This window comes from Anabrus simplex, chromosome 4 (genome assembly GCF_040414725.1).
Source record: "Anabrus simplex isolate iqAnaSimp1 chromosome 4, ASM4041472v1, whole genome shotgun sequence".
Taxonomy (NCBI): domain Eukaryota; kingdom Metazoa; phylum Arthropoda; class Insecta; order Orthoptera; family Tettigoniidae; genus Anabrus; species Anabrus simplex.
In genome coordinates, this window is record NC_090268.1 from 190475770 (window position 1) to 190499221 (window position 23452).

The following is a 23452-nucleotide window of genomic DNA, read 5'->3' on the forward strand; positions in this document are numbered from 1 at the left end:
GTGTTTAACATTACCGCTTAGAATACTATAGGATGAGCTTTCTACTAGCTTAACATTACAAGTGATAATAAAGTGAAGTTAAACCATCATTACCCTACAACTATAATAACAACGAAAGAAAATATGACAAGAAATACTACGAGTTTAACTTTCTAAATCCAACATCATTATACAATAATTCACACACAGCTTAAGTATTTCCATTACTTAACACTATGGTTTACAATACTATAGGTTGAACGTAATACTAGCTTAACACTACAAGTGATATTAAAGTTAAAACAAAACTACCCAACAACTACAACAAGCCAGTTCCATGAAGAGAAAATATTAGAAAAATACTACTAGTTTAACATTCTAAATCCAGAAGAAAATCACAAATTCAGTGTCCGTCATTTACAGCTTTTAATATTTTTACTTTACACTAGCATTAATCATCATCTTAAAGGATTTGATACCGGAAGAGAATCTATCAAAGACTGCTGCAGGTAATTTATTCCAATCCCTTGTTTACGAAAGAAAACTTGCCCACGTCAGTATGCTGGTTATTATTACACTACTCTTAGTGACCATTGCCACCGGGATATGTCCCATTTGCGACGTATTTCTTAATAATAATAATTAGGTACTTCGGTATATGACAGTGCAATGTGTAATTGTGTCTAGTTGTACGCGACAACTTGAAGACGATGTCCGAAATGCAACGTAAGTCGTGTATGTCGGTTATTTTGAAGAGATGACACTTAGCATAGCCCGCTGAATTTTTTTATTCAAAAGAAGTAAAATACGTCTGCAAGAAAACTTCTGGGATGGTCCGACACTTAAAAACATATATTATACGTGAGGAGGAATAGTCACAGAACACCTCTGGCCCGGTCTGAATCACAAGAAGGTACCCTGCCGACGATTGTGAGGCATCCAGTTAGGTTTACACCCTAATAACAGTTATTAACACATTATACGTGTTATTCAGATAAGAAGTTCACTTGAAATAACTCGTGAACAGTTTAAGATACTGGCATTCTGTCTTCACTTTCGTTAATGGTATTAAGGAGCTCATAGTTCAACATGCAGTACTTTTCCAAGCTTCTGACAAAATGTATTTGCTCACAAGTTTTCATATGAGAACGTTATTTCACGCAATAACTGCCAATGATATACTATCAAGTTTACAGCCGTAGTTACTGGTACGTCGCACAGCTTGCACTGCAGGAGGATCAGCCTCGAGATTCTCGCGAGAGTCTCAAGATCTGTAACATCAGCTTCGAGAGTCTCGAGCGAGAGCATTGCCCATCACTACAAATCACCTTACTTCATTTCGAGGTATCTGTGATTTATATACCGGTATTTATTTCTATAATATTTTGTATTTTTTGTTGTTCTAAGATTTAATAACAATTTAATACACTACAAGAGTTCACTTTAAAACCCCTAATCAAAAAATTAGTTAGATTTACCCCATATTATAAGGAAGATATCACAAGGAACATCGATCAGTATGACAATTGATTTCACGAAGTACCTACCGAAATAATGTCAGTTTTAACACCGAAATCAAGTTTTATTTCAACAAAAAATAAGGCCGTTAATAATGAAATGCATCAAATATCCTCGGCACATAGGTGGTACTGGTCATCACGTACTGCACTGAGGATGAATTTGATCGCTGATGCCATGTCACTAAAGAGATTTGAGAAAAAATTATTTTCATTTCATTGACAATGACACAATTCCAGAATGTAACTAAGACATCTTTGTAAAAGTTAGGCCGACCTTACATATGCTAAATGAAACTACTTCTACTGTAGTTATCCTTACTGAATTACAGGCTGTTGATGAAACGATAATTCCGTTCAAAGGACGAAGTAGGGCAAAACAAGACATCAAGTCTAAACCTAAAAGTGGGGCTTTAAAGGGTGGGTTCTCTCAGGTTCTGACGGTTTTGTGTCCAAATTTGAAATGTATCAAGGTCGTGTCACAAAACCTGGAGACGATACAAAACCTAAAAGTCAGTTTGATGTCATCGGCGATACTATAATCAGACTATGTGAAGGTTTAATAAAAAAAATAAAAAAAAAACACTTTTCCTCGACAATTTATTTACTACCATCCCCCTATTGCTGAAACTTGATAAGAAACATATATCATTGGAAGAATACGATCGAACAGGTTACAAGGTGCGAACTGAAAGACAAAGTCACTGTTGAAGGATGGTCGTGGGTCTATATCAGTCACGACATTAAGCGATGTTACAGTCGTTCGCTGGGCCGATAACATAGTTCACATGGTATCCAATTTTACGGCAAGAACCTTTAGGCAAAGTCAGCAGGTGGGACAAGAAAACCAAAACTTATGAGGTAGAGAGACCTAACACTGTTGCATGCTACAACCACTACATGGGGGGAGTGGACTTGAGTGACAGAATGGCTGTTCATTATCCTCATGCTTTCAAGACCAGATTTTACTTGAGGGTGTTTTACCACTTTTTGAACGCATCGACTGTAAATACCTGGATACTGTACAGAAGGAATAATGACAAAATGCAACTTGCAGTATTCAAGGCATCTATTGCCAACACCATCCTAGAAGTGAGTGCTGCGCGCAAAAAGCGTGACAGGCTATCAACTTCTTCCAAGGGTCCAGTGAAAAAAAAAGGCAACGTACGGGATGTTCAGTTGAAGTGAAAACAGTTGGCGTTGCTCATTATCCAGAGAAAATTGAGCAAAGAATCCCCCAAGATGCCATGATAAAGTTGTAAAAGGCGTACAAGGTACCAGTGCAAGAAATGTAAGGTTCCTGTCTGTCCTGAATGCATGGAAGCATTTCATGAGTAGAGAAATTTGATGTCAGCTGTAGAGTGCAAAAACTAGACGTCTCTTCACCGGTGCAGATTTATACTTAGATATGTTGAAACATTTATGACCAGCTAAAGGCTGTCTGGTCAATGAAGCAGTGACGCCTCCAACCCAGTCTTATCACGTGTGTAATTGTATTTCATCCTTGTATAAATAGTGAGAACTAAGTAACAATTTGTCATGCTGTGCTGTGACAATGAGATTCTATCATACCCTACCACAACCTGACACTCAACCACTATTTTACATTGATCTGTGTGTGTCCATTTCGGGTGTAATATGCCGTGTCCAGGTCTCTCAGTCTAGTGTGTTATGTCATTGTAAGTGCGTATGAAAAGTTTACACTGCCTCCAGATTGGTTGGATTTGCTTTATATTCAGAGGACAAATCATACTGGACATGTGCTGATGGTCTACAAATGTTCACTGGACACATATGTGGCCATTTCATTTTATGCTCTTTATTGTCATGTAATGTATCAGATATGAAAGATTTACTATATATGTTAGATTTAATGCCAATTTGCATTAAATAAATACCTTAAAGAACAATTTTAATGAAAATTAATTCGTCCCTCAAGGGATTAAGTGACGGTGCCAGCGTTCAAATTTTCCATTTGCCGTTGCATATGCCGCAGTTTTGATACGGATGATGCCCAATGCGCTGGTAATCAATAGTTAACATTCAGATTGTCTTCCACGGTCGGTAGTTATGATTTGAGGCATGCCGAAACAGGATATCCACGTTGACAATATGGAAATTGAAACATTTTCAGCTGTGATGTAAGCTAGTGGCGCTGCTTCTGGTCGTCGTGAGAAGCGATCAACATTGTTAGTTAAGTAGCGATATCCATGCGATAATGATCCAACGATGTCAACAGTAATATAACTCAATCTTGTTCTAATTGAAAGTTACCGTCCTACTTCACTGTCTAGTGTGCCTCCAGACTTTACTTCGCTAGCACGTTATACTTGCTGATGTCCAAGTCTTCAAGTCCTTTCGTGAAGACCAATGAAATGCTTTCTGACTAAATTCATGGTAGCTTGCACACCAGGGTTTGCTAGATTGGGCACTGAGTTGAAGATTGCTTGTCGGAGCCGTTGAGGACATATGGACAAACCTTATCTTCTGACATGCAGCTAAACATTTATTTACTATTTCGTAACATTATTGTTTAAAAAAGCAAGTGACCTCGAATTCTTAGGGCGTGCAAGCTCTTCCCCACATTGATGACTCTGCGATTTGTTCCACTGAGATGGCTGGAGGTAAAGTGATCGAAGCAATTCGTGACCAAGAGTCAGCTGCAATGTTTTCCTTTCCAGCAGTATAACGTATGTCCGTTGTGAACCGACCAATAAAACTAATGTGTCAGATCAGACGTGGAGAAGCCTTGTCTGAACGTCGCTTGAACATAAAGGCGAGTGGCTTGTAGTCGGTATAAATCGGAAAATCACATCCTTAAGAGCATCTACTGAAAGTGCTCCACAGCAGAGTAGGTAGCGACGAGTTCTGTATCATAGGTTAAGTAGTTCTTTGCGCTTGTCAGCTGCCTGAAGGCGAATGCTAATAGTTGCAAATTGTTTTTGATTTGCTATAGAGACGAACCGATGACAAAATCTGAGGCGTCAACCATCAAAACTAGCGGTACGTTTGAAGATGAATGAGCCAAAAGTGTTGAGTCTGTCAGGCTGGTTTGTAGGAGATTAAAGGCTTGTCGAAGATTTTATCTCCAATCTCCCTGTTATCGTTTTTCTTAGCGCCATGGAAAAAGTTCAAAAGGTTTGCGTGTTTGCTGGCTGAGTCTGGTAGTGCTCTTCGGTAGAAATTAATGAGACCAAGAAATCCACGCAGGTCTACTTTTTCTATGCAGCGGATAGTTATAACGGTTTGTACTCGCTCTGAAAGTGACCCGATACTCTCCTCAGATACCATATCGTCGTTGCCGGGACAAAACCTCCTATATGTTAATGTTTTTGGAGATATACTGACCCACAGCACATACGTTATGAAGAGCGAGAATGCCTTGAGAAGATTTACACAATATTGCACCTTAGATGACTGAACCTTACCGGCCAATGTTCTAAGCTGGTACAATTGCTCAAGTTAATTCTGATATTGCACTTACTGAGGTGTTCGAAGAGCAACTGAAGGTGATTCCTTGCTCTTCTTCGTCTTGTGATGCCACAAGTATGTCGTCTATATAACAGTATACAAAGTCTAGGTCTCGACCTGCCTCGTGATCTACTTTGACGACCGTGAAGAAAGTGAGCTACTCCGTTAAGAACGTAACACAGTTTTTAATTCATTGCTGGATTTTAATTCAGCGATCTGTGCTTCCAGGCTTTAAGTACGATCGTTAAGTTATCATTTATTCTATTGATGACACTAGGTGATGGTGACTGCATAGTTTGACCAAAATATTCGATCTCGGTGGTGAAAATTCAATCATTTTGTCAACCATAGTGGCCATGGTGCCGAGATTGTCTTTACTTGAAGCTAGTCAGGAACGTGCTGTAACGGGAAGCCAATGCATGAATATGGTTTTTGAGAAGTCGTCCTTAACCTGCATACCGCCTAAAGTTCGTATCTTTCGTAAGAGTTGAGTTGGTTTGTCACCTAGTTCTACTCTGTTAAGAGTATCGTCTCTTTACTATTTTCTCACTCTTCGGGTTCCTGGATTAACTTAGTTTTAACATCTGTGGACGGAGTGGTGGATAAGGGTAGCGTCGAAAGTCTGAAATTCCACGTCATCCGCTTCCAACGACGCAACACGATTAAATTTCATGGTTTCATTTTGTATACCCAATGTAGTAAACTGTGCTTCCACTTGAAAGAACCATACCTTTGTCACTTCCCAAATCTCACTTCGTTCCATTAATTCCATCGGGGTCACCAATATGGGTAATGATAAACGTTGTAGTCCATAAATACAGAAAAATGCTTTTGTGAGTGGCTTTTTCTCAATGCTAAGATGTATATTATTCCTCAAAGAGCAAGAACCGCAGAAACGAATATCAAAGAACATACACAATAGCAAATAGAAAAAGTCCACAGAATACGAGCATATGTGCAGCCATATTTGAGTCGTACAGTACGGTCCGCCACACGCTTGCTTCAGTCTTATTTTCGCTTGAGCTCTTGAAAGCATGTTTTTTCCTCTATGGAAGACTGATCTTGAGCAACACATACATGCATCCCTCTTGGCGCTGGTGAGGCTCTGAATCTCTTTACGATTATCGTCGAAGTACTCCCCTCTCTTTCTTACATCAAAATCAATTACCTCTTTCGTATCTCAAATAATATTATTGGCTTTACGTCCCATTAACTACTTTTACGGTTTGCGGAGGCGACGAGGAGCCGCAATTTAGTCCCGCAGTTCTTCACGTGCCAGTAAATCTATCGACACGAGGTTGACGTATTGGAGCACCTTCAACTATCACCGGACTGAGCCAGAATCGAACCTGTCATGTTGGGGTCAGAAGGCCAGCGCCTCAATCATCGTGAGCCATTCAGTCCGGCCAGAGTGAATTTTCTATCATGCTGCCAAGTAATGATCCAGTCCATGAAATGCCAATGCTTGAAGCGTGGATGCATCCACGTGATCATTAAGGGGGTGATGGTGATTATTGCTTTAAGAGGAAATACACCAGGGCAAACATCCTGTATTAAAAATAAGCAGAGGAAAAATTGGAAGGGGTTCGAAACTTCAAAAAATTAAGAAATCGGCCAAAAAAGCCGAAGGGCCACAAAGGGCGTCAAAATGAGACTTCCTGAGCCTTGGAAACCTAATACCATCACGGTCGGTAAAGAACTTGTAGACTAAAGGAGGTCGGATAAGGTAGATCAAAGAGCACAAGAGGAAGCAATGTCACACTCAGGTAGAGAATGTGGACGCCAACCCACGTTCCCAATTTAAGAGCCCCTGATCTCCTTTCAGTCGCCTCTTACGACAGGCAGGGGATACCGAGGGTGTTATTCTACCACCCCCACCCACAGGGGGATCACGTGATCTGAAAGTGGCTGTGATTGTTTTAACAGGGAGTACAACTGAGCAACTATCGCCCACAAACATTAATCAGGGGGAAAATTGAAGGTGGTGGTGATTGTTTTAAGAGGGAACACAACTAGGCAACCATCCTCTATTATCATTAATCAGAGAATAAAATGAAAGGGATCCAACACTTCTAAAAGTGAAGGTATTGCCCAAAGAAAGACAAGGGCTACGAAGGGCGCGAAAATGGAATACTCTAAGCCTTGTGACTTGATAGCGTTGGGGTAGGAAAAGAACAGAAGTTGACCAATAAAGGCCGGATAGGATAGGAAGAACCTAATACAAGTGGAAGCAATTCCAGGACTTGGCTATGGAACCCGTTGTCAACAACCCACAAGATCCCGTTTTATTCTCCTCGCGACAGGCAGCGGATAACGAACAGCTTATTGGTGAAGAAGGTTCCGTATTCCAGTACGGAGACCAAGCAGTAGTAGTCCATTTTTATGGCATTTTCCAAAACCTTAATAATCCTTGACACTCCCCCCCTCTCCTATCCAGGTCTGGCATTAATATTGCCAAGCAACTAAAGTTTCTCTCTTGGCCAGAATACTGTTCGATTATTTGTATAACTGATTCTAGAATTATCATCGTTACAAATGGGGACAAAGATGGCAAAAGTATTTCTAGCAAAAAGAATTGGAAGAGTCGCGAGTCTTTAGTCGAATGGAATAGAGGTGAGTAATGATCTTCCACTACTTCCTTTTCACTGCAAACCCGACGCCACAAATGCGAGGTTCTCTGCATGCCTTCCTATCCGAAAAATACTGTGGCCTGAGCTGGTCTCATTGGTTTGTCCTTCACCTCATAACATGATTTCACACCAAGTAACAACGTCGATATCCAGTCTAGCTAGCTCGTGAGTAATTAGAGCTGTTCTCTTTGGGTCTATTGTTATCCGTCTAGTCCAGTAGAGTCCTGACGTTCCACCAGTTATGTTCATATATTTCTTTCTTGGTCTTCATCCGCAAAAATTGAGAGTGAACTTCTGGATCCGATTCCCAGCCAAGTTTATGACTCTCGATCTTTAGCTCACATTTTCTAGGGCCATCCGCACAGTGGGCAGCGATTATCAACAATTATCCTTCCCTGCTACATATCAACACCGGTTCCCCGAGTTGTCACAGGTCTGAAGAAGGCGACCATCACACTGCAGGTCCTGACTGGGAACTTCCAGCTTCACTTAAAATCTGCTTCCACCGATCGTCGTTGGACTTACAGGAAATGGCAGGAACTATTGCCATTAAGAGTCATTTGTTTAAGGTGGAACGCAGCTTGCCAGGGAGATACCTAGCACGCACCTCCATTCATCACGGCACATGACGAATGTGATTACAGATTACCAGAACTGCAACCGGCTTAATATGAGCTGCGCCTTCACCGCCAGTTCATATGATATGACCTCTTCAGCCTTCCCGACCGTCGGGAACCACAATGGTAACAAGTTCTCCCTCCAACCGTTGGTTCTAACGTATGATGGCTTCCAGTGTCATTTCCTCCACTGAGGGGACCATCACCCCAGCTAAAGGAGCTCATCCGCCCAAAGCCGTTGGCTCCTTTAGGGGGTCGAGTTATTTACCGCCGCCCGACACTCGGCGTTGAGTCGCTGGCTGTACGGTCTTACTCCATACCGTAGCGGGTACCCGGCCAGACACATGCTAGAATGTAAACTTCGGCAAATGAACACGTTTGTTGAGAAGGAAGCCATACTTTCCAATATCGACTCAGTTAAATGTAACTTAAAAGCTTTTCAGTCTGTCGAACACACAACATAAATATTACACTGTAACATACATGTAGGAATAAACATTATTAAACGATAGTCACCTTGTTTAATGTGTTTTTTACAAGCATGTCATTTATATTTAACTTGAGTGTTCGACAGACTGAAAAGCTTTTAAGTTACACACAAATACGCTTCAGAATCCAGTTGGGTGTGTCGATGGATTGCTAATTCAAAGTTGTAAGACTAATCGGGAAGAGGACTCTCAGAGAGGTCGTCATATACATCTGACCGAAACTAGAGAAACAATGCACGGCTGGATAGACTCAAGTTTATGCTACAGAAGAGTCCACTAACAATATTTTAAGCGAGTCGGTTCCCCTGTATTCGATAGATATAAAAGCTAGTTCTCGAATCAAATTCTCCAACTTGCCTTTCCCTGTTACCAAAGACCGAGTGAGCCCCACAGAGTATTGTGTGAAACAGCCAGCGCGGAAGAAGTACTTCCTTTTCCCCGCCGGCTCCCTTAGACGGGCTGGGAGACAACCTCCTGGCCCCGGTCGATGATGCCTCCTTCATCGAATTCACCGGCCGTTTGGGGAAGGTGGCCTTGGTTCTCCTCCCCTGTCGTGCCTGTGAAGTTGGCTTCACAGCCAGTGGCTTTGTGATGGTCGAAGGAGAGTAAATCTAAGAAATTTCTTTGGCTTTGGGGCTGATTTACCCAGATGGATGTTAAACGAAGTACTGAAGGAATCAGAGTTTGTGGCATTGTGCTGTAATCCATCCGTTGCTATGGAGCGTTCATCGCATTGTACCTTTCGCGGGCTTCCTGAAACAAAAGGCTGCCCAGTACTGTAATGTCCTGGATCTTCCTCCCTCAGGTATACAGGACAGTTCCTGTCCCATGGACGGTGGGTACCAGGACAGTTAGTGCAATGAGGTGGAGATGTGTGCTCTTCCGCTTAGTATCACGTCCGCGACTAGCATAAGTATATTTGTTTGACCACCTGGACTTCATGTGACCAAGATGCTAGCAATTATAACACCGCCAGGGACGAGGGATGTATGGCCTCACATCACATAAGCTGCTTCTGATCTTGGTCTTACGAGCCACTAGAAGCTCGGAGACAATGAAGGCGCCAGTGGCGATGTCCTTGCTGTTGACGTTGCGCATAATTCACCGGACTTCTACCACGCCCCGGTTGACCGTGTCTTACATCAGCTCATCGTAAATGTTCAACACCATATCCTGCCGGAAAATAACACCATGCATCTGGTTCAAAGATGGTTTGATAGGAATACTGCCAAAGCGTTCATATTTCCACTTGGAATACGTTGTGGGTCTTAAGTAGCAAGCTACCACCACGCATTTTCTGTACTAAAATCCATAGAAGATTCCTGTGTATCTGGAGAATAAATACAATGTTCTTCGCAAACTTGAAGTCGTCACCATCAGTCCTGGTAGCAACCAGGAAATTGGGGAAATATATATTTTTTTCTTCTCAAGGGCTTGCATCCTATTATGTCATGTACATCCCTAGCGGACCATCCTGTGCACGCTTGAGACGTTTAGAAGCCATGCCCGAAGTATCTTCGCCGAATGTTTATTACAGGCAGCCACTGCGGCCACCATGGTAATGCCAGCCTCGCTTGAGAAGTATTGCCAGAAGTCCGATCTTAAATTATGCCGTGTAGGCATGTATCCCATAGCTCCGCCACGAGATGTGAACACCGACTGCGCTTTTGGGGAAAGGTGCACACGTTGCAGGCACGTCTGCAGTCAGGAAGCACATTTAAATTCCGAACAGGTCTATAAAAAGGAACCCGCAAGAGGGAACCGACGGCCACAGGACCCTTTTAATCGCCTTCTACGACAGGCAAAGATTACCTCTGGGATGTTTTCACATCCTCCCAGTTCACGTGTGCCAGACCACAAACCATAGTCGCCTCTTACGGCAGGCGGGGATACCGTGGGGGTATCCCATATCCTCCACCCACAGCGGGTAATATTGTTTGTAGTCTTAAGACGTTTTCTTTATATTGGCGATCTCTTATACTTTTAGGAACATACCCTTCAGCTGCTAACAAAACAATAAGTTTCATCTGAGCAATTTTAAATGCCACGTACTAAATCTAAAATGTCCTAGTACTGTACATTTCAACAGTGATAAAATAAGATTTATCAAGATATAGGACTACAAAACCCAGAGTAAGTTCACACAAAATACTGACGGTCTCCACGTATATGTAAATTGCTGGGATACTTCTGGACACTTGTAAGTTTACATCCTCACGACAGGAGTAAAGTAAAGTATGCTAACTCTTAATATTACCAGAACTCTTAATCTGCTTAAATATACTTGAGATTCACTTAGGCTAGTGGGTATACTTCTAATGCTTCAACGAAAAATACAAGGATAAAATACAGTAATATTTTGATTACACGTACTATATTTACTGTTGCCAGAACAGAAAATTTGACGAATCCTTACACTGTATTGTAAACATGGGAAGAAAATTGTACAAAACCATGAACTAAAATATTTCTCAAATGCTGTTCATTGCAAGAGCACTGTTCAATGAACTTACTGACACACACCGATTATTCCAGTTCCGGACTGCTCTTTGAAATGTGTTCATTAACGCTGTTGTAAAGTACGAACCAAACATTGTTTCTAGCCTCAACAGCCCATTTACTTTACATTTCACATTCAACATACTTCCGTGTGTACGGTTAGAACTTGGGGACACATCTAGCGAGCAGAAATTAAGGAGCGTTTTTCATAGTTGGTTAATTTATATGGATTTTAAAGGAAAATCTCCGCGGCATGAATGAAATGTGGATAGCTTGTTCAGTGAATACATACCTTTGAATTCAATGTATGCTGGAGTCCTCTTGAAACTTATAAGAACGCCATCACGAGCAGACCTGCAACAGGTCCCCTCCGAAACCTATATACTTACCCGCACTTTTCGTTTGCTTTGGTAACAGTCACGTGGACACAATTCAGATTAAATAGGAAGCTTTTTTGAAAAATCTACTTCCAAAGTAGTTGTTCTCAAAAAAGCTACTAAGTATCTGAACAATTTTATAGGCCTTGGACATTAAGGGATCTTCAGTGATATGCTTGTTATTTTTCTTCCCTAATGTACGGTACCTTAAAAAATATAGAAATTTCCCAACCGTTTGGTTATCTATCTAATAGTAAAAAAGATCCGCTTGATAGAATACATTAAAATATTGCTCTCCCTCTCCCATGTTTTGTACCCATCCCTACCAACATCTGTAATGAGACATGTAGTGGAAAGCTTTGACACTCCTGTTTTGTAGTGAGCCCCACCATAAAAATGACAGCATCAAGCAGTTTGAAATTGGACCCACATATAAAACTGTTTTCCTATTTTCTTCGGAGTAGATTACATTACCTGTCTTTAACTTAATGAATTGATTTCTGCAACAAGATGATACAGTCATACATCATTTTAGGAAACTTTGCCATTATAGGGGAGTATGTCTGGAGGAGAGCATGCAGTGGATTTGAATCGAAAGAATTAAGGAGGTGCAGGGGAGGGGTGGGGGTGGATTTAATAGTGGGATTACTGGTGACCCACTTCAAAGTTTGGCACGTCTGCTTATATTTATGCATATCAGTCATTTAAGTGTGAAATGGAAAACAAACATGATGAACTAGATGTATCGTAGTACTGGGTCACAGTAGGGAACATGCATAATTTTCAAACATATTTATTTTTAAAAGTAAACCAATAAAATAGTACGTAAACGTATTACATTGTGGTAAGTTGCCTTGTTTTCTACCATTAAAAAATATTTAAAAGTATTTTCCCGCAAAGCGAGTAAAACGTCCTCTGATGAAAGCGGCGCGCTGTGACGTCACGATCCAGTATCGCATGCATCACTACCAGCCATTGTGCTTCAGCTGTTACTAAAAGCCGATTGTTTATTATTCGTGATCGCGAACAACTTCAAAATGACAGAAGAAGGGTTGAAAACAGCACAGTAAGGCAACCTACCTTGTGTAGATGTCATCATTCTTGAAAAATAGCGACTTTTGTGACCGCAGAAATTCGCAGATCGAAAGCAAATTGTTAAGTGGCATCTTTTATATATGTGCATTGTACTGTAACTCATAGTATTAGGATAACAACGAACCTGGATAGAAATCACATCACTTCCAACATTTCCTTCTAGACTGATTCCCATATTAGAAAATAACATTACATTTTGGGGTTTTCAGCATTACTAAAGTAACAAATCGGATTTCAGCACTAACATAAACATATAGGTAGCATTACAGTACTAGTCCGCCTCTGTGATGTAGTGGTTAATGTGATTAGCTGCCACCCCCGGAGGCCGGGTTTCGGTTTCCGGCTCTGCCATGAAAGTTGAAAATACATAGTACAAGGGCTGGAACGGTGTCTACTCAGCCTCGGGAGGTCAACTGAGTAGAAGGGTTTCGATTCCTACCTCAGCCATCCACGAAGTGGTTTTCCGTAGTTTCCCCACTTCTCCAGGCACCTAACATAAGGTCACGGCTGTTTCCTTCCCTTTTCCTTGTCCATCCTTCCGATCTTGCCATCCTCCCACAACACCCCTGTTGAGCATAGCAGGTGAGGCCACCTGGACTAGGTACTGGCTCTCCTCAACAGTTGTATCACCACACGCAAAGTCTCATGTTCCAGGTCACTGCCTTTGAAGTGGTAGAGGTGGAATCCCTCGCTGAGTCCGAGGGAAAAAACCAACCCTGGAGGGTAAAACGATTAAGAAAAACAGAAAGAAAGAAAGAAAGAAAGAAAGAAAGAATCATAGTACTATAGGTCTACAATCTATCATTCCGGGAGAAAAAAACACATATGGTTCGGGCAACTGGCCTACCCACTTCCGAGGCCCATGGAAGAGATACATTCAATATCTTGGAGGAAAAAAAAGTTAAACATGATAAAGATTAAAAATATGACTTCATCTAGTTTTCACAAATTGGGCCGAGTGCTTCAGACGGTTGAGGCGCTGGCCTTCTGACCCCAACTTGGCACGTTCGATCCTGGCTCACTCTGACGGTAGTTGAAGGTGCTCAAATACGTCAGCCTTGTGTCTGTAGATTTACTAGCACGTAAAAGAACTCCTGCGGGACTAAATTCCTACATCTCAGCGTCTCCGAAAACCGTAGTAGTTAGTGGGGCGTAATGCCAATAACATTAATTACATTTGGCTTTTAACAAGCTGAGCATATCAAGCAAGAAAAGTGTTGGTGACATTTTAGTCTTTCAATATAGGAAAGTCTGTGGGTGGTGTGTTTTTTACCCCTCGGTTTATTGACTTGGCTTGTATAACCTAAAACTTAGTACTAGTAATGTATTTTCATCTGTGTGCAATTATGTTCTTTATTTATTATGATAATTATTATAATTGAGCATAGTCAACTTTTAAGACAGACCACTCCAACCGACAAGCATTGGTTTTGTGTAGAGATATACATTTGTTAAATTCACGTTTTTTTCTTTCATGATGTACACGCCTACTTTTTGTTATGTTATAGAGTATTTAGCTATAGTCTAAATTTGTTTACAAATGTAAGCTCTTCAATAAAGAAATAACCGTCGCATGCCAAGATAAATTGGTATAATTAGAGCTGTCAATATAGTTCATAACCCCTTTGAATTTTTACCTTGACATGGATCACCCAAACCTTAGGTTAGGTTTGGAGAATACTTTAATAATCAGCATTAGTTAATGCACTGTTTATTACTTTCATATTCTAAGATGAAAATTGAAGCATTTAATTAAAGCATCATACAATAAAATTTAAAGTTTTACTACTAGAACAGCTGAAACGGAACAGTGATTGAAAATTCTAACAAATTCAACTGTTAAAATGATCTTCAAAGAAACTGTAGACTTTTCCGATATATCCCCAACACTTCTCTGGCTCGCAAAAATACATTTATCCCTAGTTTTAGTGTCCTTTGGACAATTTATAAACAATTTGTATAGGGTTGTATGTGTTATGCGATGTGAAACTACTGTGCCCTTTTAAAGGCACATCATTTATAACTTTTCTGCCTCACTGTCTGTGCAGGATTCATTTGAAGTCCAAAATATACCACTCAGATTTTTACCCAATATATATACCTTGAATTTAATTATACCAGACACTAACATAAAGTAGAAATACGTGAAGTGTATCCTATTTCTCACAGCACACTGTGTGTTATTTCGTCTGCTAATTGAGTCAACCTGTACGATGACGTCAGACCAATGGAATCGCGTACTTGCGTCACACGACATTTTCGTACTTTAATTTAGATTTTTATCATGTTTGGAGTTATTTGTATATTCTGATCACATTTTTGAATTCTGCATGAAATTTTGAATCAGACTGGCAAATTTTTAATTAAAACCCCGGACCATGCATGTTCCCTATACATTACTGTTTTTTGTTTGTTAGAATATTGGTCTTAAATTACTCAATAGAACTTGAAATCATTCTATATTAAAAGCTCACCAGCTTGTTAAAAATGATACTGCACTCCTGAAACTTTCTTTTCCTCAGACTTAGTACTGTAAGCCTAGCGGATGAATGCCAGTTAACCTTATAACTTTCCCTATGAAGGTTTAGCATGGCCAATATTCAAAGCACTGTCCGTAATGCATCCCTTTCATGAACAAGTTCGAACAATTTCAATTCTATGTCACATTCCTACAAAACATTTCACAAATTCCTCTTTCATTGCAAAATATTGTTTTGTGGCAACTCCCACTGGGACCCTGAATTATTTAATGACCACTTTAATTCTGGTGTAGAATTAACCTTTTCACTCCGGTGAAACAAGAGCAGATGCATGACCTTGAGGAAGGATGCCTAGCGTGGCTTGCCGTGCGTACCGTACGACATACTTCCAGCACTTCGTTTCCTAATTTGCATTCGTTCACGTTAAGGCACAACAATTTGATTACTTTTAAAAACAGTATACAGTTAAGTCAAATATTTTGGCGCATATTTTAATGGCTTTCATTCATGCGAAGCTTCCCATCCTTCTTTTAGGTTTGTGACTTTGTGTACAGCTGCATTAGCCGAGTTATGTCTTCCGCATCTTCCACTTTTTAAAGTCAATACCTGATACGAGGATAAGAGGTTCATCGCGTTATTCAGTTGCTGATGCATTGTGAAATACGGTATTGCAATGCGTTGAAACTACCTATAGCAGAGCTATGTGAAAGGGTGTATTCACTACTGCGTGTTTCTTTGGTGATTTGTAGTGTGATGTGTGTAGATAGTTAATTTTTTAATGTAATTTCATGTGGCTATTTCTAGCCGGGTGCAGCCCTTGTAAGGCAGACCCTCCGATGAGGGTGGGCGGCATCCGCCATGTGTAGGTAACTGCGTGTTACTCTGGTGGAGGATAGTGTGGTGTGTGAGTTGCAGAGATGTTGGGGACAGCACAAACACCCAGCCCCCGAGACATTGGAATTAACCAATGAAGGTTAAGATCCCGACCCGGCCGGGACCCTCTGAACCGAAAGCCAGTACGCTGACCATTCGGACAGATAGTTATTGAGTCAAACAAACACCCAGTTCCCGATCCGGAGGAATTAACTAAGGAGTACGCAGGTAAAATCCCCAACCTTGTCGAATCCGGAGCCTCTGAATTGAAAGCCAGCACACTGATCGTTCAGCCACGGAGCCGGACATTATGTAGTAGTAATAATAATAATAATAATAATAATGCAATTTACGAAAAATTATTATTCTAAAGCCGTGGATAGTAAGGTCTGATCGAGCAAGTGGCTGTGCAGTTTGGGTGATGTAGCTAATAGCTTGCATTCGAGAGATAGTAGGTTCTAACCCCAGTGTCGGCAAGCCCTGATGACTGTTTTCCGTGGTTTCCTATTTTCACACTAGACAAATGCCCGTACCTTATTTAAGGCCACTGTCACTTCCTTTGCAGTCCTAGCCTTGTATATCCCATCGCAGCGTTAAGACGTGTTTTGAGTAGGTGCGACATAAGGCAAATACAAACAATTAATTTAAACGGTTTATCCTACAAGATCTTATTATGCTTATTATTATTATTATTATTATTATTATTATTATTATGTCAGGCTCCATGGCTAACTGGATAGGATGTGGCCTTTTGCCTGGGTTGGAAATTTAAATATCAAATGGTTAATCCTTTCGAGGCGCAGGTCGCCTACACGTCGCCAAATCGAAAGCCACACGCCAGTATTATATTCCGTCGAAGTAGGACTAAATGCATTTAATGCCACTGTATTGTGATTTCTTTTGCAATTAATGGAAATATATTATTTTTCCTTCGTTATGCAATATGTATGCATACCTTGTATTTTAAAGACAGTATGCACCTTTGAGCACTTTCCTTACCGAGGAAACTTTACTAGTCTTCATTCCTGCAGCCTGTGTACTTTCTACCTCACTACGCTCTCTTGGTTTGATCGCTTAAAATATGGCTGCGAGACAGCCACTCTACGTTCTCCTTTTTAGTTCGGTCCTTGTAACTGATTGTCCGTAACATCTGGTGACTCAACAGTAATAATGGACTAGCAAGACAACTGCTAGATATCATGAAGACCTAACTTCTTCAGCAGGCTATCGTACTGAAGCACAGAAAAGCCGAACATACAACTGCTACAGCAGTTTACCACCCACGGCTCTCTTCAGACTGCTACAGCAGCCCACCAGAGTGAGAAGGTTAACCCATCAATTAAGAATTTTGGAAGTTTTCTTTCTTTTCTTTTTTTTTTTGCTTTACGTCGCACCGACACAGATAGGTCTTATGGCGACGATGGGATAGGAAAGGTCTAGGAGTTGGAAGGAAGCGGCCGTGGCCTTAATTAAGGTACAGCCCCAGCATTTGCCTGGTGTGAAAATGGGAACCCCGGAAAACCATCTTCAGGGCTGCCGACAGTGGGGCTCGAACCCACGGTCTCCCGGATGCAAGCTCACAGCCGCGCACCTCTACGCGCACGGCCAACTCGCCCGGGGGAAGTTTTCTATTATCCCACAGAATGTATAGTCATGCAAAAAAGGAATGAATGCATGGAACTGTACTTTATCAAAATTAAATAATTATCAAAATAGGGTTTGTCTCTCATGAAGATACAAACCCTGCTGATACCCACAGGGTCAATTGTATCTGAGAAATATGTACGTTTGAGGAGCTTAACAAAATTCACTCCTTTTTTGTCACTGACTGCATATGTGTTTTCCCCTCAAACCTACTTATAAATCATGCACTTTCCATTACTCTTGAGTCCAAAATATTACCAAATTCTAAATTATAACACACTAGGAGGGCAAAATCTTTGCCTCTGATTAAAATCCTATAATGAAAGTGCAAGTGTTTCTCTTACATAACTGATCAATAACTTACAGGCTATCATAGGAAAAGCCATCTAATAAGGATAGCATAGGACAATAGGATAACAGTTTCAGAAAGAAAAAAATTCCGGACGGATTAACTCTTCCAAGATAATTTTTATTTATTTGGAATACAGAACTAAATTTTAATCTCCCTATGAAAAAAAGTGCTGATTTAAAAAAACCTAAACAGGCTACAGAAAGTTGCCAACATTTGATTTCAAATTAACAAGTTCTAGCGACAGTCAAGAGTATGATAGCATGAACAATGTTTCATAATCTAAACCATACATCGGTTTTTGGTTTCCTTTTTCTAAACAAGCAGCAGCAACAGGCAGAGGGGGGATTTGAGGAAAGTTAGTATAAGTGATAATGAAAGGAATATTCCTTTTGAAAACACAGGAACTCAGGGGGAAAAGACAAGCTTGCACACATTGTTAGATACTGTCTTGAACTGTCATGGCACACATTTGAACTCTCGCACACATTTCAACACTTACACATTACCGGAACACATTTTCTCTACATATACACCTTTCTCATACTTCGTTCACACGTCAGTCGAATTTGTCGTTGGCAACTGAACTTTTCACCCCCCCAAGAATTACACACACGCGCGCACACATTCACACAAACACAAACAATCGCCCGCTAACACACAATACACATAGGCTCATTGATACAAGGCATTTTACGTACGCTCATGCCTTTGGAAGTGTTCTCGAATACACTTCGGCTGGCATGTTAATTATTCGCAGGCACACATAGGGACGCAAATATCACACATCAGTCAGGAATAATGAGGAGATCTATGCTAAACAGGAGTAACTTTTATAAATGGTTAAACATCATTTGAAAACTTATACCTCTTATTGCAATACTCATATTCATCTCATAGAGATTAAAAATTAGATCACAAAGAGATGCACAGGCTCACCTCAAACACTAAAAAGTCGTCGCAAAAAAAAAAAAAAATCTACATGAACCGTGCATTCAATCTTTATTGCAGTTGTAAATTGGAAGCAAGAGAAAATTTTGTAATAAAATCTTGGAATCGAAAACCACAATAAATGTTTCACCTGTTTAACTTAGACATCCTCAAATCACAGAATCACAGAATTTTTCTTTTGTTTTTTTGGTTCAGGTCAGTAAGTTACCTTGGATTCATAAAGTGAAGCTTAACTCTGGTCACACAACCATGGTAATGGAATTCTTTAAAGTAACTTCAAATATCTAGTATATAATACCACAGCTTCAAAACAATATGTTCATCAAATAAATACAATAGTACATTCATCTATCATTTCATACAAACACAAGTTAAATTCAATAAATTGCATTTACAAAAATATACCTGGAAGTATTCGACCACACATCGGTAGGAATTCCCGAATTTCTGAGGAATAATTTTGTTGACCAACCAGTGGGGCTCTTGATTATACTTACCAATATGTTCGTAACCAAGACATAGAACTGACCTGGTCTTTAAAACTTGGCTTAGAATTAGAAATAACGAACACCCAGATATTTTAACTGGGTCAGAGCCATTGGAAACAAAGATCCACACCAACTTCTGGTTTGAAAAGGCACTTCAATCATTGAAATTTCATATCTGAAATAAACATTTAGTACTGGTAACAGAGTGAAGTGCCTTCTTCCATAGTCAACATTATGACAACTATTTGCCCAAAGCACTTCACTACTTGGTAACAAATTAGACCAGTAAGATATGTCAGTTGCATTGCAACATATAACATCTTTCCCCTGCTGGAAAACACCATAATTTTATTTAAAAGTTCTTTTCCAATTACCTGAGCAAGAAAAAACACATACGTTGAATGTGCAGAGGAGGAAAAATTGACATGCGTCGAATCAGAATTTTTTCGTAAGGCGATTAATAAGTCATATTTCTTTAAAATTTACTATATATATTTATTGATAAATTGGAATTTGCCTCATATGATCCACACGCATCTTCTTCCATCCCTCCTCACATTTCATCACATCCGGTCGAGTAGCGTCGGTCCGTCCGAAGTCTTCATCAAGCACACTCGCTCGCCCCGGCAGGTGCGTCCCTCACACACCAAGCAGTCAGACACACGCTCGTTCGTTCGCACATACTTTGTTTCCAGTTACTGTGCACACTGAATTTTTAAGTGATCTATTTTGTTTCGAAAATCTTATTCTCTTGGTTCAATCGCTCGCTCTGTTGCACTGCCTTTCACCCTGGACGAGCCTTCAGAGTGGAGTGGGGATTTGCAGACAACCAAAAGTAGGAATAATATTGAGAAAGTGTCTCATCCGATCATCTTCACCCGGGATATTACAATAAGATCTGCAAAGGGAAATTTGAAAAATTGAGTTCTAAAACTGTAAAACAATTCAGATTTATGAAATATGTTTGCTTTGACTATTAAAACGAGGAATTAATCTTTAACATCTGAAAGTAATGAAATTAATTTTGAAATTTCTTTTTTTGCTACCCCTCACACCACCGTCTCCTCCATCAATCCATACAACCCATTTCACACCACCATTTTCACAATTTCAGAACATTTATCCAAAAATAAAAGGTTTCAGGAAGGAGGGGATAGGTCACAGAGGCAAGATTTTAGAAACTGTCCCAGAAAGTTGTCATCAATTATATATTATATGAGGGGTCAGGGGGAAGAAAATGAAATCAACTCTTGGTTGTAATCGAGTTAGCGGTGATACACTGGGCATCCGACCAAGTTTAATTCAGTTAAATACTTTTCAAACTTCAGTTATTCAAAGCATATGATTCCATAACTTTTTGTTTTGAAATTTCATTTTTCTAGTTCTGAAGGAAGTTGACTCACCCGTTTTTCCTGACCCTTCATATGTATATATCAATCTCGGAATACCTCACGTAACGGAAATACGGAATGCATGTAACTGTACTTTAACTAGAGGAAACCAATTGAACTCATCATACACCAGAAGGAATGCGTGTAACTATACTTCCATTAACTAGAGGAAACCAACAGATCATGTACACCAGGGAGAATTTTATAACAGTTGGTAAGGACAGTAATTCAACAGTTCCAATTATGATAGAAAGACAAATACTAGATTTGCCCATTTAGCCCACCTAGTTACCTTCACCTTCATTCAAACAAGTTACCTGAATGATTAGAGAGAGAGAGAGAGAGAGAGAGAGAGATAAAATCATGTCATCAGCCTCGAAAATGACTTAATTCTGAAATATTAATATCTTCACAACTACGAGGGCCAAGTTGAGGCACTTCATAGGCACAAAAGTAAAGGAAAGGGAAGGGCCTACTGAATACACTTTTCAGGAACGCATTTAACATTTAAGAGGTAGATTATGCTTCACTCTTGACAGAAGATTGACATTTTATTTCTCACTATGGAAAAAAATACACAGAGAAGCAGCTTCATGCAAGTTATCCATTATCATATATAAATTGCATGAGTATGAGAAGGAACATAACAGTAAGAGACTTGACATTGGTCCCTAAAAAGGTAACTGGATAGGTTTTCAATAACTTAATCTTACGTATGTGGAAAAGGCTTCACTCAGAGAATGACTTGGTATACATAAATTTTATTATGATTTCAAATCCGTCCATCTTGACATGCTGCACTCTGTTCATTTATGCTTTAACTTAAAGTAAAGCAACAATTACAGAAAGTGATGACCAAAGGATGCTAGATGTTGTTTTACCATACTTGATTATTTCAAAAGGATTAATGAGGAACACACACACATTTGAAAACATGCACAGTTTAGCAACAGTACCAACCAATACACTCTGCCAAACAGCTAAGCTGAAATGAATAATATATTAATATATTGTATTTATTCACATGAAAAAATATAAATTAAATGCACTCAAAGATGACAGATGGTAATCAAGACCTTTCTCGTGGACAGTTGAGATTTCTTCTGAGGACGCACAGCACAGTTCTCTGTGAAACGTAAAGAATTTCACCTTATTTTCTTGACACGGCATAAGCCCAAAAGCCTATACAGTACCAAGTCTGTTCCTTTTAACTAGGTCAAAGGCTTTCTTAAAATCAACAAATGCTATGTGAGTTTCCAAGTAAAATTGCCTGTATTTTTCTACTAAGATTTTCAAGGTAAAAAGCATCAGAACATGAGCGTCCCTTTCGAAATCTATATTGTTCCAATCACATTTTCATAACACCCGAATAATTTTTCTTTGACAATAGAGAAAATTTTGTAACCTGAGTTGAGTATACTTATCTCTCTGTAATTTCCACAATCTTTCACACTGGCCTTCTTAACAATAGGAATAACTATAGCTTTTTGCCAATTCTCTGTGGTCTGTTGCCATTCCAAATTAAATTGATGAATTTGAGAAATCTTTGCTTGAAGATGTCGCTGGAGTACTGGAATAGTTCTGCATTTATTGGGTCTTCTCCAGATGCTTTCTCATTTATAAGTTTTCTGAGTACTAGCTCCAGTTCTTCGAGTGTAATGGTTTGTTAAGAGATGTTGGCAGAAGTATTGGCTCAATATTTCAACCCCTCCAAAGGCTCCAAAAATAAATGAGCCACTCCGTTAGAGGTATTGCATTAATGTGTATGTATTCTTTTACATCATTAGTCAGCTTCTTGAGTATTTTATAGGTCTGTGGTTGTGGTCTTGTTATATCAGTCTCCAGGTGTGAAACAAAGTTTTCCCAACTCTTTCTGTTCTTTTTCTGCACTTCCCTTTTTGTCATTGCTCTCTTGTGGTGATCCAAATTTTATTATGATTTCAAATCTGTCCATCGTGACATGCTGCACTCTGTTCATTTCCACTTTAACTTGAAGTAAAGCAACAATTACAGAAAGTGATGACCAAAGGATACTAGTTGAAAAAATGTTTTATAAGCATTTCTTTTTTCTGAAATAACTTTTTCAATTTCTTCATCCCAGATTCTCAGACCTTTTTCTCTGCCATTTTTTCTTAACTCCCAAACTCTTAAAAGCAGACTGCTTTAAAACTGAACACAAATTAGACCACTCCATTTCCACACTGTCACTAACTGATGTCATCTGTGTAAGATTATTAAGTCTGTTCTGGTACAACCATTTTATACTAGGGTCTCTTAATAGGTTAACCTTGTAAGTATTAATTTCTTGTGTTGTTTGTTTGTTTCTTTTATACCATCCAGGCTTCAGACTAATAGGTGTTATTAATAGTGATCAGTTTCCAATTCAGGGCCTCAATAGACTCTTATCCAAGACAAAATCTGCCAATTTACCACTACAAATTATATAATCTATAATAGATTTCTGATTTTGTGCAGACCACGTGTACTTGTGTGGGAACATTGTGTTCATGATCTTTAACTGATTGAAGACGGTGAAATCTATTAATTTTGTTCCATTGTTATTACGGGTTGTTTCTCCATGGATTCCAATGCGTTTCTGAATT

The 23452-nt window shown here is 39.7% G+C and overlaps 1 protein-coding gene across 1 annotated transcript in view; it reads right to left on the reverse strand.

Moving 5' to 3' along the window:
• Window positions 1-18118: 18118 nt before the first annotated feature.
• Window positions 18119-23452, reverse strand: part of Fs(2)Ket (Importin subunit beta Fs(2)Ket) — a 154656-nt gene continuing 149322 nt past the window's right edge. The window contains exon 16 of the mRNA XM_067145300.2: window positions 18119-20356. Within this exon, the coding sequence (XP_067001401.1) occupies window position 20356 (1 nt within the window). The 3' untranslated portion in view covers window positions 18119-20355. The remainder of the gene's footprint in view (window positions 20357-23452) is intronic.